The 16,522-nt window shown below is 53.0% G+C and overlaps 1 protein-coding gene across 1 annotated transcript in view; it reads right to left on the reverse strand.

Moving 5' to 3' along the window:
• Nucleotides 1-2,602: 2,602 nt before the first annotated feature.
• TGM2 (transglutaminase 2) overlaps nt 2,603-16,522 on the reverse strand; it is a 38,375-nt gene continuing 24,455 nt past the window's right edge. Inside the window, exons 9-13 of the mRNA XM_012455036.3 lie at nt 15,045-15,287; nt 12,346-12,618; nt 6,333-6,493; nt 5,278-5,414; nt 2,603-4,527 (exon numbers count right to left, since the gene is read on the reverse strand). Coding sequence (XP_012310459.2) covers nt 4,377-4,527; nt 5,278-5,414; nt 6,333-6,493; nt 12,346-12,618; nt 15,045-15,287 — 965 coding nt within the window. The 3' untranslated portion in view covers nt 2,603-4,376. The remainder of the gene's footprint in view (nt 4,528-5,277; nt 5,415-6,332; nt 6,494-12,345; nt 12,619-15,044; nt 15,288-16,522) is intronic.

Below are 16,522 nucleotides of genomic sequence, written 5' to 3' on the forward strand. Positions count from 1 at the left end.
GGACTGTCAGAGCTTAGCCCTGGAACATGGTAGGAGGGGAGGGTGCGGGTAGAAGCTGGGCCTTCTCCAGACTAGGCCCTGCTCTGGGGAGGGCAGCTGCCTGGGTTCACGTCCCGGCTCTGCAGCTTACTGGCTGTGCGACTTTGGGCAAACTGCTTAACCTTTCTTTGCCTCTGTATTTTAATCTATAAAATGGAGGTAGTAAATAACTCAACGCATGTAAGGATTTCTGACCTACAGTCAATGCTGGCTGTTAGGAGGACGATAGATGAGTAGGATGAGAGGTAACTAGGTCCCGGATGTGCACGATTTTACTGAACCTGCACATCAGTCATGGGAGTGGACACCATGCCATCACTATTTGACAAGGAAGTGGAGGCACAGAGAGGGTGACAATCTGCTTGAAGCCACACTGTGAGTCTGTGGCAGAGCCAGCTCTGATCCAGAGTCCAGGCCCCTGGCACCAGGCTGTGAGCAGAGCTTGGGTGACCTGGCAGCCCTGACCTGCCACAGAGTGGTGCCCAGCACTGTCCTTGTAGGGCCTAGACTCAGGCTTCACATGGGGTTTGAGGAGCAGAGCCTCAGGCTCATTTTCTCTGTCTATAAAATGGACATATGTGCCCCAAAGAGTCAGTATCCTTCCCCTTCCTGGGTTCCTGGCTAGTGGTCTCCCTGGAGTGAGGCAAGCTTGGGGGCTGGTCAGGGAGGCCTTTGCACCTGCCTAGTGTTAGACGCCCTGGCTGGAGCAGCCCTGCCCCTGCTCTGTGGCCGGGAGGCCGTCAGGCCTGGGAGCCAAAGTTGGCAGCCCTTGTCGGGGCTGTGCCCTGACCCTGCCCTCGGGGTGCTCCAGAACAGGGGGCAGGCACAGAAACAGCTATTCCTAACTTAGGCTGCGAGTATCCAGTATCCTAAAGGGCTGGGGAGATCCAGAGGTCAAAGCAGTTGGCTGCGGTCCAGGAAGTCTTCACAGGGGAGGCCTCTTTGGAGCAGGGTTTTGCAGGTTGAGTAAGAGTTCATCAGGTAGAGAGGCTAGTAAAGGTGTTTTTAGCACAGGGAATGGCAATAGGTACCAACTACTCCCTCCCTGCCCTTGCTTGCCCTCTCTGTATTTCAGGGGGCAGAAAGCTGGAAAATGACATTTCCAGAGCCAGTTGCCAGCTGGTTTCTGGTTCAGATCTGCCAGTGGGAAGGAGGCCTGAGGAGGGGAGATGCCAGCCTGCCTCTGACTGCAGCCTCGGGTGGCTTCTGCAGGCTCTGTATTTCCCAGCAGCTAGGTTGGTTCTAGGGCTGCTGGGCATCAGCTCGTGGGCTTTGCAGCTGCTTCCTAATTTCTAGGTCACACTCCTTCTCCCATCTGCTCCCCCGCCCCTTTGGATACTTCTGGAATGGACTTCCTCTATGAACTCCCTCTCTTCCTGAAATAGTAGTAGTGCGGTTTCTGTTTTCCAGCCAGTGAGTCACTGATACAATTCTCAAGCCACTCAGCCAGCACCAGATCGGAGAGTCAAAGAACAGAAGGATTCGGCCCCCAGAACGCATGATGTCATGTTTTTATTTTGGTTTGTTTTTATGTGCATGTCATGTCTTTTGACATGAGTTCCCTGAGGGTGGGGACTATCCCCATCATCTATTCATTCAACAGACATTCGTGAATAGGGAATGAGATGAATGACCAAGTCCCCATATCCATGGAATCGCAGTCTGGACCTGCTTCATCCAATACTAGCCAGACTGGCTGCTGAGCGCTTGAAATGCAACTAGTTTGAATTGAGATGGGCTGTGGTAAAATACACACCACGTTTCAAAGATTGAGTATGAAAATAAGAATGTCAAACATCTTACTAATAATTCTTATATTGATTAAGTGTTGAAATAATGTTTTGGATATGTTGGATTAACTAAAATACATTATTAAAGCTAATTCCACTTACTGCTTTTTACTCTTTTCAGTGTGGTCACTAGAAAATTCTAAATTCCATATATGGCTTGCAATTGTGGCTCATGTTTTGTTTCTATTGGACAGCACAGGCCTTGTAGGAGCTGAATTGGAAAACACTGATTTACCAATTCATTATTTATTAGTGTCTATTTAAGAGATATGTGCTCCCTTCCTGGAGGGCTTCAGAGAGGATGGAGAAGGGGACAGATAGGCCAACGTGAAAGTAAAATTTACTGTGAGAAATGTTTGAAGTGGTCCATATTCTAGGACTCTGGGGGCCTGAAAAGAAATCAGGGAAGGCTTCACAGAAGAGGTGACTTTGTTGTTAAACATTATAGGATGAGTAGGAGTTTGCCAAACAGAAAAAGGAGAGGAGGGGCACTCTAGGCTCAGGGAACTACATGTGCAAAAGCCAAGAGGTGGGCAACTGCATGGGGTATTCTGGGGATACAGGAAGTGAATTGTGGCCCCCAAGCAGATTGTTGGTGGAAGGGGCCAGGGATGGAGCCAGACTGCATAGGGCCTTGAATGCCAGTAAAATTTAAACCCAGGGACAGGCCTGAGGCTCAGGAAAGACTCTTAAGCAGGAGGTAGGGGTCCAGGTGTGAGCGATCTCACCTACCCATCTCCCTCCAAACTCTTAAAGGACCAGACCAGACCTGGTTTGAATGTGAAAAATAAACTATTTTATTTCAGTGTTTGCTCCTTGCGGTCCAGAAGCGCATCTGCTGTCTGCTTGGAACCCAAAAGCTTTTATAAAACTGTAGAGAAATAGAGCTCTATGTATAGAGAAAATCTACGTGTTGATTCATGGTGTGACTCTTCCCTGTGCAAAGCAGAAAGTTTAAATGCAACAGCGTGATTCTCTCGAAGTCCTTCTCTGGGATTTGGGGGGCCCTGGGGGCTGTGACCTCACCTCCAATAGAGAACCCCCCCTCTTCCAGCCTGAGGGAGGCCCAGTCATGTAGAAAGAGCTGGAGGTAAAAATCAAAGCTGACAACTCATGGGCTCCTCAAGCTTCCTCAGGGGCAGGGGCTGTGTTTGGGGGCCCTAGCCCTGCAAAGAAGGGGCAGCTGGGTCCCAGCCTTGTTGGTTAGTGACCAGCACTGGCAGCGAAGGCTCTTGGGAAGCCTAGGCATTGCAGGGGGCAGGCTCTTGGGTAGGGCAGGGGTGTCCAGGACTCTTCTCCCCTAGAACTGGGATCTGAAGGGTGGTACCTGGGCACAGGAGGGGACCAGGACAGGTCTGGGGACAGAACATGGTCACAGTCATGGTTTCACTCTCAGAAACATCCTGGGCCTGTGGCCTAAGGCTTTGTGGAGCAGGGAATGGACCTTGTGGTTATTTACACAGCTGTGCCATACAAAAGCATTGCAAGCATGGAGGGGAGAGGACCCCTGGAGATGAGCTGGTTTAATCACTCCTCTGACCACGGAGGAAACTGAGGCCTGGAGAGGGGAAGGCAGTGCCCGGCCAGACATGGGGCCTGAACCCAGCCCAGGGCTCTGACTCCCAGTTCCCCAGTTCCCTCCCTACCTCCTTGTCTCAACTGAGCCTTTTTTGTTTTTTTATCAGGTCCCAGACAGCCTCTCTGACAGTCTCAGGTCGGGCTACGGTTATCAATGGAGCAGTGGACTCAGAGTCAGAGGCCCTGACTCTGTTCTTGGGCCTTCACATTGCCCAGCCTTGCTAATAATCACGAGGCCACTGGTGCGGAGGGGGCCACTTCCCCTCTCCAAGCCTCAGTCTCCTCTTCCTGGAAGCAGCTCCCACAACAGTTTCCCATGGTGATTAAATGGGTTGGCAGCCCCATGAGCCCCAGCAAGTGTAGAAGGCACCCAGCACATAGTAGGTGCTTCACAATGGTGAGGTTGAGGGGAAGGGCTATTAAGCTGGGGCTGCTGGGATATAGAGGGACCTTGGGCCTATCGCTGTCCCCACCCAGCTCTGGCTGTCCCAAGGGCCCCTGGGGCTGGGTGCAGTCAGGGGAGGAGGTGCAGGATGCAGTCTAGGGAGCTGGATTCCCTGATCCAGCCAAGGGGCACGCCGCCCCTTTTTTGCCACTTTAAGGGGCTATGGAGTAGATCAAACAATATGGCAGGCGGCCAATGGCTTTCCAAAGGGCATCTGGGCAGGATAGGGAATGTGGGTCTTTCCTCTCTCACCCCAGCCCCAGTCAGCCAAGGTCAGAGCTCCCACTGTTTCTGGCACAGAGCATTCCTCACAGCTAAGGGTTGCGGGGGTGGTGACCCACAGGCTCAGGGGGCCAGATGGGCCAGGAGCACATTCAATCCCTAAGAGCCCCCACAGGCTGCTCACGCTGCTCTGGGGTCTGGGGCCCAAGAAGGGACATATTTTGCTCATTAGCTTGGGATAAAGATTGGGATCAAGGTGGGTGCTCTCAGCAGGCTGACATGGGGCTGGGCACAGAGGTCCCTTAGGCAGGGCCAATGATCACATTCCGGAAGCCCTTCACAGCCTTCAGCTTGTCGCTCTCGAAGTTCACCACCAGCTTGTGGCGGCCCACGTGGAGCGGCAGCAGGTCCACTCTCACCTTGACTTCCTCCCCTGCCTCCACGGGGTCTGGGCTGCAGTGAGAGATCGGGTGGTGAGTGAAGGGGCCCAAGGCCTGGTTCCCCGCTGCTGAGGTCCAGCCAGGAAGACATGCAACTTCCGAGGGCCAGCACTGTGTCTCCATGAATTCGAGCTAATGCTGACAGTCACCAGTGGGCCTCATTCTCGGCCCTCTGCGGGGCCTGGACAGTCCGCCCTCCTAGAGTGTACAGTGCGTGTGCACACGTGCATGTGTGTGCATAAAAGCGGATGGTGCATTTGAGGGTACGAGTGGGTATGCTCAGGTAGCCATGTGTGTGAAAATCCACTGAGCTGTACATAGGTGATCTGTGCTTTTTACTGTATATAACATATCACAGTAAAAAAGTCAAAAATAAGAAGTGTGTGCTCGTATGTATGTGTGCAGCTAGGTATCTATGAGGAAACACCGATGCATGTGTGTGTACACGCACATGTGTGGACATTCGGAGGGCAGATGCCTGTCTATGTGAGGATGTGTGTGTCGGCAGGTGAGTGCCCAGTGACGGATGATGTCACTGTGGAGGTCTGTGCAGATCTGTGCATGGGTGGTGTCAGCATTGAGAGAGGATGTGACAGTGGGAACTCTGGCCCCAGGGTGTCTGGGAGGGACACTGGGTGCAGGTGTGTGTGGGAGATGAGAGGAGTGGGTCTCGGTCAGGGCTTGGGGCCTAAGGACAGTCCCTACCCCTACTGGCATCTGCCCTCTTCCCCCAGGCCCCGAAGCTAGAGCAGCCAGCACTTACATCTCCACTGTCTTCTGCTCCTCGGTCAGGCCGGCCCCCTCCACAGTGAAGATGCAGCTTGCCAGGGACACAGTGAGCGGGTTCCGCAGGGACACCTCAGCCACCAGCTTGCGTTTCTGTTTGGGCTCCCCGAGGATCTGGAAGAGGGCATAGAGCAGATGTCAGGGGCAGGTGGGATCCGGGCTGGGCCGTCTGTATTTGCGGCAATTTGGCCCAATGTTTGCTAAACAAAGCTGTACTCAGCTCTGCCACGATCACCCCCGATCTCTGTGCCTGTTTCTTCATCTGGAAAACACTGATTGTGTCACCTGCCCAGGTCTCCTGCATGGAGCAGCAGTGAGGCTCCACGTGACCCAGGGGATGTCCAAAGTGCCTCCCTTGTCCCAGCGTCTGGAGGGGAAAGATCACAGGCTTTTGAGCCCAGCTGACCTCTGCCCATTCCTCACTGTGTGACCTGGGGAAGTTACTCCCCACTCTGCACACCTTGGTTTCTTCATGGAGAGAAATGCCGAGCTGAGGGTTCTTGGGAGGATTCACTGAGCTAATATGTGCGAGTTTCCATATCTATGCGTTTCCTGTTGATATGCTTTTAATTCTTACAACCCCCCTCAGTGCTATTATTAACCCCATATTACAGATGAATAAACTGAGGCACAGAGGGGCAAAGTCACCTGCCCAGGGCTGCCCTGGTACAAATTTGGGCAGTGAGACTCTAGTCTGTGCCCTTCACTCCCCCACCCCTCCCTGCCCCACCAGTGCCCAGTGGGGGCTCCAGCCTTAATAGTATTGCATTTTAAGGATTCATGATTCTAAGATCCCCAAATTCCATGACCCTATCACTCTGGGATTTTTCGATTCACTCCTAGAGGCTACCAGTTCCCAGTTCTCTAGGCTTCATGATGCTTTTCTTCGATGAGGCTCGGATTTGAGGATCATTAAGGCACCAAAGGTCTGGAGCTTGCAGGGATGCAGGTGTGTGGGGGTGGGTGGGGATCTGCCCTCTCCCCAGCGCTGAGCTGCCCTGGGACCCTGCCCCTTGCCCAGCCTGTCCTTACCCGGATCTTGATCTCTGGATTCTCCAGGTAGAGGTCCCTCTCCGCCAGCAGGTAGCTGTTGGTAGCTGGCTCCACGAGGAGGCCCCGCGCCTTGATGAGGTTGGACTCCGTGAGGCAGTCACAGTACTTCTCATAGAGGATGCGAAGAGGAATGCTCTTCTCTGCAGCGGGGAGAAAGGAGGGCGCTCATGATGCAGAATCACCCCTCCACCTCTCCTCTTGCAACTCCAACAGGCACAGAGAGGGGAAGGAATGTGCTTGAGGTCACACAGCGGAGGAATGGCTGGGTGGATCCCAGAACTCCCCACTGTGGCTCCAGAGTTCCCAGGGAAGAGCTGGAGATTGGACTCAGAACAGTGGGTAGAGGACGCACTTGGGCTCCCACAGACCTGGGTTCTAATCCTGCCTTTGCCTCTTCTGACCCTGCACCAGCCACCCCACCTCCCAGGTCCTGGATGTTTGGATCGGTGTGGCACAGGCGCACATAAGGCTGTGGGAGGATTCGCTGAGCGAGTGTCCCAGAACAGCCTGGTGCACGCAGGACCCAGGGTGTGTGAGCCGCAGACTCTTCGTCCTGGGGAGGATCAGAGCCGACATCTGCTCCTGCACCTGGCCCTGCACCTCACACGGCGGTCTCCAGCTTCACCTTCATGACAACCCTAAAAGGCTTGTACTTGTATTACCACCCAACTTACAGATGAGAAAACTGAGGCTCAGGCAGGTGAAACAGCATTGTCCTAGGTCACACAGCTGGTATGGGCTGTGCAGGCACCTAAGCTAATAATCCAGATCTTAGAGGCCAACAGCATGACCCACACTCACTGAAGAATGCCTCTCAGGGACAGAAGGTCACTTCCCTCCACGAGGCTCGTGAGATTGTACTCATTGCACAGATGAAGAATCACCTCTGCCAGTAAGTGCTCAGATTGAGAGACCTGGCCTCTGGCCCTGCCTGGCCACTCACCGGCTCATGACCTCCCCTCTCTGTTTCCCCTGCTTCCTCTCTGTTCCCCAGATCTTATCAGCTGCTGGACAGAGCTAAGACCAAGGGTCACTGCAGAGCACAAACTGCACAGTGATGAGGGGATGAGAAAGAAGCTGGCAGGACCGAACCCACCGCCGAAGGGTGCTTTTTACCCCCATGTTTCTGAAAAGAACACTGAGGCTGGAAGGCCTTAGTAGTTTAGCATTTTAAGGATTCATGTAGTTCAGCATTTAAGGAAACAGATTGGGGATCTGTTTGTACGAGGCAGGAAGGAACGGTAGATAAATACAAGTAGTTGGGTGCAGTGGCTCACACCTGTAATCCCAGCACTTTGAGAGGCTGAGGCAGGAGGAGTGCTTGAGCCCAGGAGTTTGAGGCCAGCCTGGGCAACATAGTAAGACCCCGTCTCTACAAAAAAATACAAAAATTAGCCAGGCGTGGTGGGGTGAGCCTGTAGTTCCAGCTACTTGGGAGGTTGAGGTGGGAGGATTGCTTGGGCCTGGGAGGCTGAGGCTGCAGTGGGTTGTGACTGCACCACTGCACTCCAGCCTGGGCGACAGAGTGAGACCCTGCCTCAAGAAGAAAAAAAGAAGAAGAAAATACAAGCAAAATCATGCATATTCAATTCTGGCCAGATACAGTGATGTGCAGTGGACTGAGTTTCAGGCCCGCGTCTACTGCTGAAGAGGGAGATTGGCAAGGCTTAGGATGCCAGAGGCAAATTAGCACCCTCGGAGACTTTCCCCAGGAGGTCGCCTGAAGGACTGATTGAGACCCGAGGAGACAGTCAGTTTCTCACTGTGGGATTCGAAGTTCAGGCTTTGACCATGAACACCGGCGGTCCGCATCCCCCTCTTTGGAAAATGCTGCCCTGGCCTACCCAGCCCTTTGACTTTTCATTCCCCCGGGGGATCTGCTCCAACCTCTGATCAGATGACATAAACTAGGGAAGAAAACCAAACTTTTGTGCCAAAAAGGACCAAAGAAAGTGAGAATTACCAGGTCAGGACCTGGTGGTGCGGAGTGGAAACTGGCTCTGCAGGGAAGAAGGAAAACATTGTCCTCCAGGAGCTTGGAGGATGTGGCCCGACTGCTGACTCTTCCCGGAGGTGGAGGCCAGGGCAGGGCTGGACCTTTGAAAGTCTCTGTCCACAGGCCAGTGGCCATGGCCTTGGCCTTGGGCCAGATGCTAGAGGAAATGTGTGTGGTCGGGTCTCAATCATTCCTTAGACAATTTGTCCTGTTCTAGAAGGTTACTCTGGGGACAGTCACCGAGGCCACATTGGCCACATTTATATGACACACCTGGAGGGATGAGGGAGGAGAGAGCATGAAAGCGGGAGGCAGGAAGGGGAAGAGAGAGAAGCAGCAGAAAAAGGAGGCAGGGGTGGGGGCAACTGGATTCCTTTCAGCTGTGCAGGGCCTGGCTTCCTGTCCACCAGCACATGGAAATTCCCCAGATCTTATCATCAAAGAATAACAAGCAAGTCAACCACGGTATGGGGGCTTGGAGGGAACCCATCGCAGCTTGAGCTTAGCATTGGAGGTTTGGACAGGATGTCTTGGACCAGCCCCACTTTTCAGCCAGAGCCCAACGCCCAGGACCTCTGCCCTTCCCTTCCCTTGCCTCCCCCCTCCCTGAAAGCTATGCCTCTAGTGGGTCTCCAGCAGGAGGGACCCCCTCTGTGGTGAGCACATTCCTGGGAGGATGAGAAAAGCCAGCCAGCATGCTTGGCTGATGCCACCGCAGAACAATGCTCTGAGTGTCCCGATGGTGTCTGCGAGGCGAGGGCTGACTCCACAGAGGCCTGGGGGGAAGCGATTTTGGTGCGTCTGGCCCAGGCCTGGAGTTCACCTCGTTCATGCCACTCGTTCTAGGAGAGACACTTTCTCCCCTTGGAGCGGCTCTGAGCACGAGAAGGAGCTGGTGGGTGTGCACTGAACGATGGGACTGCCTCTCCAGTGTCAAGCCCAAGACTTCACCACTGCTCAGTATGTCCGTGTAACAAAACTGCACTGTGCCTCCTAAATGTATACAGACACACACGTACACACACACGCCCGCACACACACGCACACAAAGAACAAGGCTGGAGGGGGCTCTTAAAAGAAGAACCCACCTTCCCCTTTAAGCAAACAGGGAACCTGTAGCCTGGAATGGAGGAGGGGAAGACCCAGGAGCCCATGGCCAGGCAGCAGATGGCAGGAACTAGAACCTGGGTGTCCTTTTGTCCTGAAGCCCCACACACCTGTAGAGATGGATCCTGTCCCAGACTCCTGGGGCCTGGATGAGAGGCAAGGGCTGGGTCCTTTCTACACCACCGAGGCGTCAGGGACACAAGAACCCCCAAGCCCAGGGCTGACACCATTGCCTGGCACAGCAGGTGTTCAGGAAAGGTCCACGGCTTCTCACCTCCCCACGCCTCTTTGCACTTGCGCTCAGGGAGGAGTGAGGGTCCCGCCACGTGCTGGCGCCACTGTGTACTTTCCAGATATCTCCTGAGCACACGTCCTCTCCCTCAGTCCTCATGGCCTAGGATGCATCAGGTGGGCGTGCCATCGCCCCGTGTAACAGGCGAGTGTGACCTAAGGCTCAGAGAGCACATTCACCACACCCAGGGTGGTGCATTCAGAGAGCAGCAGAGCCGAGATTCAGAGCCTGGCCTTGCTGGCCTCAGAAAATGTCTTTCAGCAGCTTCAGTGTTGGGCTCTGCCCTGGTGCCAAGATGCTCTGCCCTCTGAGGGCCTGGCCCCTGCTGAGAGCTCTGCCCAGGGCCTGACAGTGGGTGTGCCCAGGGGGTGCAGATCCAGGAGTGCCCACAGTGGGCCCAAGACAGAAAAACCAGGAGGCAGCAACTGTCAACACTGCAGACGCCCTGCCCACAACACAGACCTGCTTTCTTAGGAGGGCAAAAGCTGTACCCCAGACGCTAGCCCGTGGGCGCCAAGGGTCCAGGCCCGGTCATAGAGGAGAGGGACGGTCACTGGTTTGACAGGCAGGAGTCCAGGGAGAGGAGATGGGGAAATACACTCTAAACACAAGCCACGCCCCACCCGGGGGCTCTCCAGCATCTCCAGGTGTGGCCATGCTGAATCCAGGCTTGAGTGCCTACTGTGTGCACACTCTCCTACCCCCAGTGGTCCTGCACTGTCGGATCATGACCCCCAGGAGCCCCATGGGGACGCTAAGGTGCAGGGGGGTAGCCATTTTCTCCGGTGACACAGCGAGACACTGCCCAAGGATGATGCCTTACTTGGTCCCGCTGCCCCTTGGAGGATGGCTGGCGCCTCACTCCACAGCTCCCAGGTCCTCTCCCAGCCTGGAGAGCCCTCTGCCCTCCTCACGCCTGCAGGACTCCAAATGGCAGAAGCGGGGATGGGGCTGCTGGGTTGTGGGGGAGAGCAGTTGTGGGTGGAGCCCTGGGCTGGATTCCTGGGCTGTGGGACTTCAGTGAGCACTGCTCCTTTGAGGGCCTCAGGCTTATTTTTAGAAAGATAATCAGACACAGTGACAAAGCCAGACAGTGAAAGGGACCCAGGGGACAACCACTACGCAGGCCTCTGCACAGGCAGCCTGGTGACAAAGGCTTGGCCCCGGGGGCCAAGTTGGGTGACCTAATGATACCATTTCACAGCGAAGGGGATTTGCCTAACAGGGTGACTAGACTGGCGCCGGGGACACTGGAGAGGGACGATCAAGTCCAGGAAGAAAGCACTTCTCCCTGCAGAGGCCTGGATGCTCCCGCCTACGGCTCACTGAGCTGCTCTGCCTAACATAGCAGCTTCTGGCCGCATGTGGCTATCTAACTTTAAACACAAAACTTTAGTTTTGGCAGGGTGCGGCGGCTCAGGCCTGTAGTCCCAGCAATTTGGGAGGCTGAGACGGGTAGATCACTTGAGGCCAGGAATCCGTGACCAGCCTGGCCACCATAGTGAAACCCCATCTCTACTCAAAATACAAAAATTAGCCAGCATGGTGGTGTGCGCCTGTAATCCCAGCTACTCAGGAGGCTGAGATTGCAGTGAGCCGAGATTGTGCCACTGCACTCCAGCCTGGGCGCCAGAGCAAGACCCCATCTCAAAAACAAACAAACAATTAAACAAAAAAAGCTAGTTCTGCAGTTGCACCAGCCACATTTCAAGCGCTTAGTAGCCATGCGGAGCCTGCGGCCGCCACGCTGGACAGGCAGCGCAGGCGCAGAGCACCTCCATCACCGGGGAAAGTGCAGCAGGCACTGCCCAAGGCGCTGGTCTAGAGCCTTTGCTCTGAGCAATCAGAGGTGCAGGAGAGGTTCTCAAAGGACACGTGGGGACAGGCTGTTGAGGTACGAGGGGCTGGAGACAGAGGACTTGACAGGGAGAGGGCAGCAGAGGGTCTGTGAAAGCAGTCAGGGGTCACAGGAGATGAGGTGAAACCAAACAGGACAGCTGCTGAGAGGACAGGCTCAAGTCTCAGGCCCGTCACTCCCCAACTGTGTGATTTTTTTTTTTTTTTTTTGAGCCAGAGTCTCGCTGTTGCCCAGGCTGGAGTACAATGGCGTGATGTTGGCTCACTGCAACCTCTGCCTTCGGGTTCCAGCAATTCTCCTGCCTCAGCCTCCTGAACAGCTGGGATTACAGGTACGTACCACCATGCCCAGCTAATTTTTGTACTTTTAGTAGAGACAGGGTTTCACCATGTTGGCCAGGCTGGTCTTGGACTCCTGACCTCGTGATACGCCCGCCTTGGCCTCCCGAAGTGCTGGGATTATAGTCGTGACCCACCGCATCTGGCCCTGTGTGACCTTAAGAAAATTACTTAACCTCTCTGTGCCTCTGTCTCCTCATCTGGAAAACCATGATAAAATCCAACCCTCACTCTCACTTAAGTGGGTTGATATTTATAAAGTGCTTAGGACAGGGTCTGCCGCAGAGTCAGCACCACATAAGTGTCTGTGGGGTGAAATCACATGTGCTAAGCGGTCAGGTCACTACCTAGCATGTTGTCAGTTGGCAGTCGACAAACGCTCCAGGAACACAGGACCTTACCAGAGAAAGGCTCCAGGGTGAGGTTGAGCAGGTCCTTGGTGCCACACTCAGGCCCCAAGACCCCATTGTAGCTGACAGTGCGGGCACAGAGCAGGAGGCGGCAGGCGTGCTCCTCGGCGGTATTGTTCGTGATGTGGGCAAAGACATCAAAGTCACTGCCCATGTTCATGCTCTGGCCCACGCGGATCCGCATGGCCATCCCCGCCTCCTCCTTCTCGGCCAGTTTGTTCAGGTGATTGGCCCTTGTGAAGGCCTCCCTCTCCTCTGAGGACCCTGTAGGGGTTGGGAAGACAGCCTCAATAACAGCTGGAGTAGATCATAGGAAGGGGGCTGGGACAGGGCGAGCTGGCTTCGCAGAGCCCTGATAACTCAGGGCAGCCCTGAAGGAGCCCCTTCTCTACACTTCTGGGCCAAGAGGAGGATACAGTATTTTATTTATTTTCCACTAGTGAACTCCTATACATCCCTGAAGACCCAGCCCCAAATGACACCTCCTCCGGGAAGCCCTCTCTGACCACTCCTTCCCCTGTGTTGTTTTTTGTTTCAGACTTACCTTCTTGAGCTGCTCAGGGCTAAGGCTGTGTTTTCCTTATCCTTATGTCATATCCAGTGCCTACAACAGTGCTTGGTGCATACTAGGCATGAATACAGTACAATCTTTCTTACCTCCAAGCATTTGCACAGGGATTACTTGTACCTGAAATTCTTTCCCTTCCTGTCTCCGATTGTTCCCTTCCTTATATTCCATTTATCTCTCTCCTATGTGTCTTTGATTTTTCCTCCCAGTGTTCTTGGGTGCATTTATATTTCTTTAGTGCATATCTAAAGCTCTAGACTTCCAAGGATGGGGAGGGCATCCTTTCCTTCTGTTTTATCCCTTTCAGCTAGAGCATGGTCAGGTGGCCCTGGAAAGTCAGCGAGGGCCAGGCCAAGGCAGGAACTATGGTTTCTTTTTTTTTCTTTTAGACAGAGTTTCGCTCTTGTTACCCAGGCTGGAGTGCAATGGCGCGATCTCAGCTCACTGCAATCTCCGCCTCCTGGGTTCAGGCAATTCTCCTGCCTCAGCCTCCTGAGTAGCGGGGATTACAGGCACATACCACCATGCCCAGCTAATTTTTTGTATTTTTAGTAGAGATGAGGTTTCACTGTGTTGACCAGGATGGTCTCGATCTCTTGACCTTGTGATCCACCCGCCTCGGCCTCCCAAAGTGCTGGGATTACAGGCGTGAGCCACCGTGCCCGGCGGAACTATGGTTTCTTAATCCCCTCTGTGAGCCCTGCTGTGCTTCGTAGTTGCTTAGAAATTATATATATATATATATATATATATATATATATATATATATATATATATATATATATCTCATATTGAATTGGCTGTTGGATGTGCTCAAATTTAATTTTAAAAAATCAACCAAGTCCTTTCCCCCGCAACTGATTTAACATTAGCAGCAGAAAGACGCCTCATCCTCATGTCTGATTGAACTCATGACATTAATTTTGGGTTTATCTTGGCCCACTTCTCTTCCCTGTCCACCTTCGTGTTGTTCACTTTCCCAGCTGTATGTCAAATGCTGCAAAAATAAACACTGCAAAATTCGAGGAACCTCTTTGTGGCCTCTCCGGACTTTCAAAGCCCTCTAGTACAAATACCTCATAACTGAAGTGTGGAATTGCCCACCTATGGTTATAGGTCCCACTGCTGATAAATATTGTTAATATGCAACCTAATAATGCAGACATTGTTCATTTTTCTAAGATGCATGCCTCTCTATAATATTTATCTTCTGAAGTTTTGTTAAGAGTCAAATCAACCAGCCAGGTGTGGCAGCTCAGCCCCTGTAATCCCAGCACTTTGGGAGGCTGAGGTGGGCAGATTGCTTGATCCCAGGAGTTTAAGACCAGCCTTAGCAACATATTGAGACCCTGTCTCTACAAAAAATACAAACAAAAAAAATTAGCTGAGCATGATGGTACATAGCTACTCAGGAGGCTGAGGTGTGAGGATCGCATGAGTCTAGGAGGCAGAGGTTGAAGTGAACTGAGATCGTGCCACTGCACTCCAGCCTGGGTGACAGAGTAAGATCCTGTCTCAAAAAAAAAAAAAAAAAAAGGCCTCAGTGGCTCATGCTTGTAATCTCAGCACTTTGGGAGGCTGAGACGGGTGCATCATCTGAGGTTGGGAGTTCAAGACCAGCCTAACCAACATGGAGAAACCCCGTCTCTACAAAAAATACAAAATTAGCCGAGCGTGGTGGTGCATGCCTTTGATCCCAGCTACTCGGGAGGCTGAGGCAGGAGAATCGCTTGAACCCGGGAGGCGGAGGTTGCAGTGAACCGAGATCACGCCGTTGCACTCCAGCCTGGGCAACAAGAGCAAAACTCCATCTCAAAAAAAAAAAAAAAGAAAAGAAAAAAAGAGTCAAATCAACTTAAAAACAAGTGTCTTAATAACTGAGTTGAACCCTTCTGTGGACTATAAAACTCTTTCCCTAAAAGAATAATCCTCTACCACTGCCCCTCGACATGTCTGCTCCTGTTTCTAAGGAATTGCTTAAGATGGAGTACAGCCTACGGGGTCATTGCTGTATGTAGGCTACCAGTTAAAACACACACACATACACGAGCCTGCTGGGCTGAGGAAACAGGATGCTTATCTGCAAGGTCATAATAAAGACTCTGAGAGACAGGGCACCTACCCTCCGGGTATTTGTAGGTGTGGGTGATGTCCTCCCGCTCGTCACGGCCCACGCTCTTAGTGCTGATCTTCATCCCGACGACCAGGGAACGGTTGACGGATTTGTGCATGGAGCCATCGTCCTGCTGGATCCAGTCCACCACATCGGCATTGACCTCCGCGAAGACAAAAGGCGCGTCGTACTTGGTGCTCAGGTCGCCCTCCTTGATGGCCCGAACTGGAACTGGGCCACAGCAGTACGTCCCTGGCAGGGGTGGAAAGGGGAAGGGATGGGCCTGGGTGAAGGTTGGGTGGCATCCTCTAAAACCCTCCCCAATTCAGCCACATGTGGCCAGAAACCTCAATTCCATGCAGCCCTCTGACAGGACTCCACTTCCAGGAGGGCACCACAGGGCAAGGGTTCAGAGTAGGGGCTCTGGAGCACAACTTTTAAGCTTCAAATCCCAACTCAGTTTTTTTTTTGGGGGGATGGGGACCAAGTCTCACTCTGTCACTCAGGCTGGAGTGCAGTGGCGCGATCTCAGCTCACTGCAACCTATGCCTCCTGGGTTCAAGCAATTTTCTGACTCAGCCTCCCAAGTAGCTAGGATTACAGGCACCTGCCACCATGCCCAGCTGATTTTTTGCATTTTTGGTAGAGACGGGGTTTCAGCATCTTGGCCAGGCTGGTCTTGAACTCCTGATCTCGTGATCCACCCACTCAGCCTCCCAAAGTGCTGGGATTACAGGTGTGAGCCACTGTGCCTAGCCTCAGCTCAGCCTCTTATTAGCTGGGTGACTTTGGGTCAGTCACTCACTTCTGGAAGCAGCAGTTTCGTGTGGAGATAAGATCTCGACCCACCTAATGAGCATTCATGAATTATAGATGTAAAGCTCTTAGCCTATACTAAATGCTATGCAAGTATTTGATAAATAAAATGGAAACGTATCCCAGGCATCCTAAGGAAATTATGGAGCCAAGGGCAGGCAACATGTTAGCAAATAGAACATCTGTCTCGTTTCCTGCTCGTACTGGGAGTGGAACTCAGTGTCCTGCATGCGGTTGACCTCAGGGCGTGTGTGTTCTCCAAGTGCATACGGGTGCCTGCTGTTTACATAAGTGTGGTTGATAACTGCCCCACACTGCCCGCAGACTTCAATGCTGAGCACTGGAGGCTGGATAGGTACAGTCTAGCACGTCCACGTGATGGACCATGGTCACGTTCAATAACAATCAAATCACAGAAACCCATCTGCTGGAGAAATGCTAATGCTTTATCGAGAAGTGGATAGAGCTGGGGGAAAAGGCTCCATATAGCTGGAGGTCTTAAACCAGGGTCCATGGATTCCCCTGAGGCACTACCAATGGAATTCAGGGGTCCATGAACTTGGATGGGGGAAAAAAGGGTATCTTTGTTTTCACTACAGCACCTCCTTCAATTGCAAAAGCAGGAAACGAGCCGCAGCAGCCTTAGGAGCATGCAGGACTCCTAAGAACCA

This window comes from Aotus nancymaae, unplaced genomic scaffold, assembly GCF_030222135.1.
Source record: "Aotus nancymaae isolate 86718 unplaced genomic scaffold, 86718_ANA_hifiasm-v0.15.2.pri h1tg000029l, whole genome shotgun sequence".
NCBI classification, from domain to species: Eukaryota; Metazoa; Chordata; class Mammalia; order Primates; family Aotidae; genus Aotus; species Aotus nancymaae.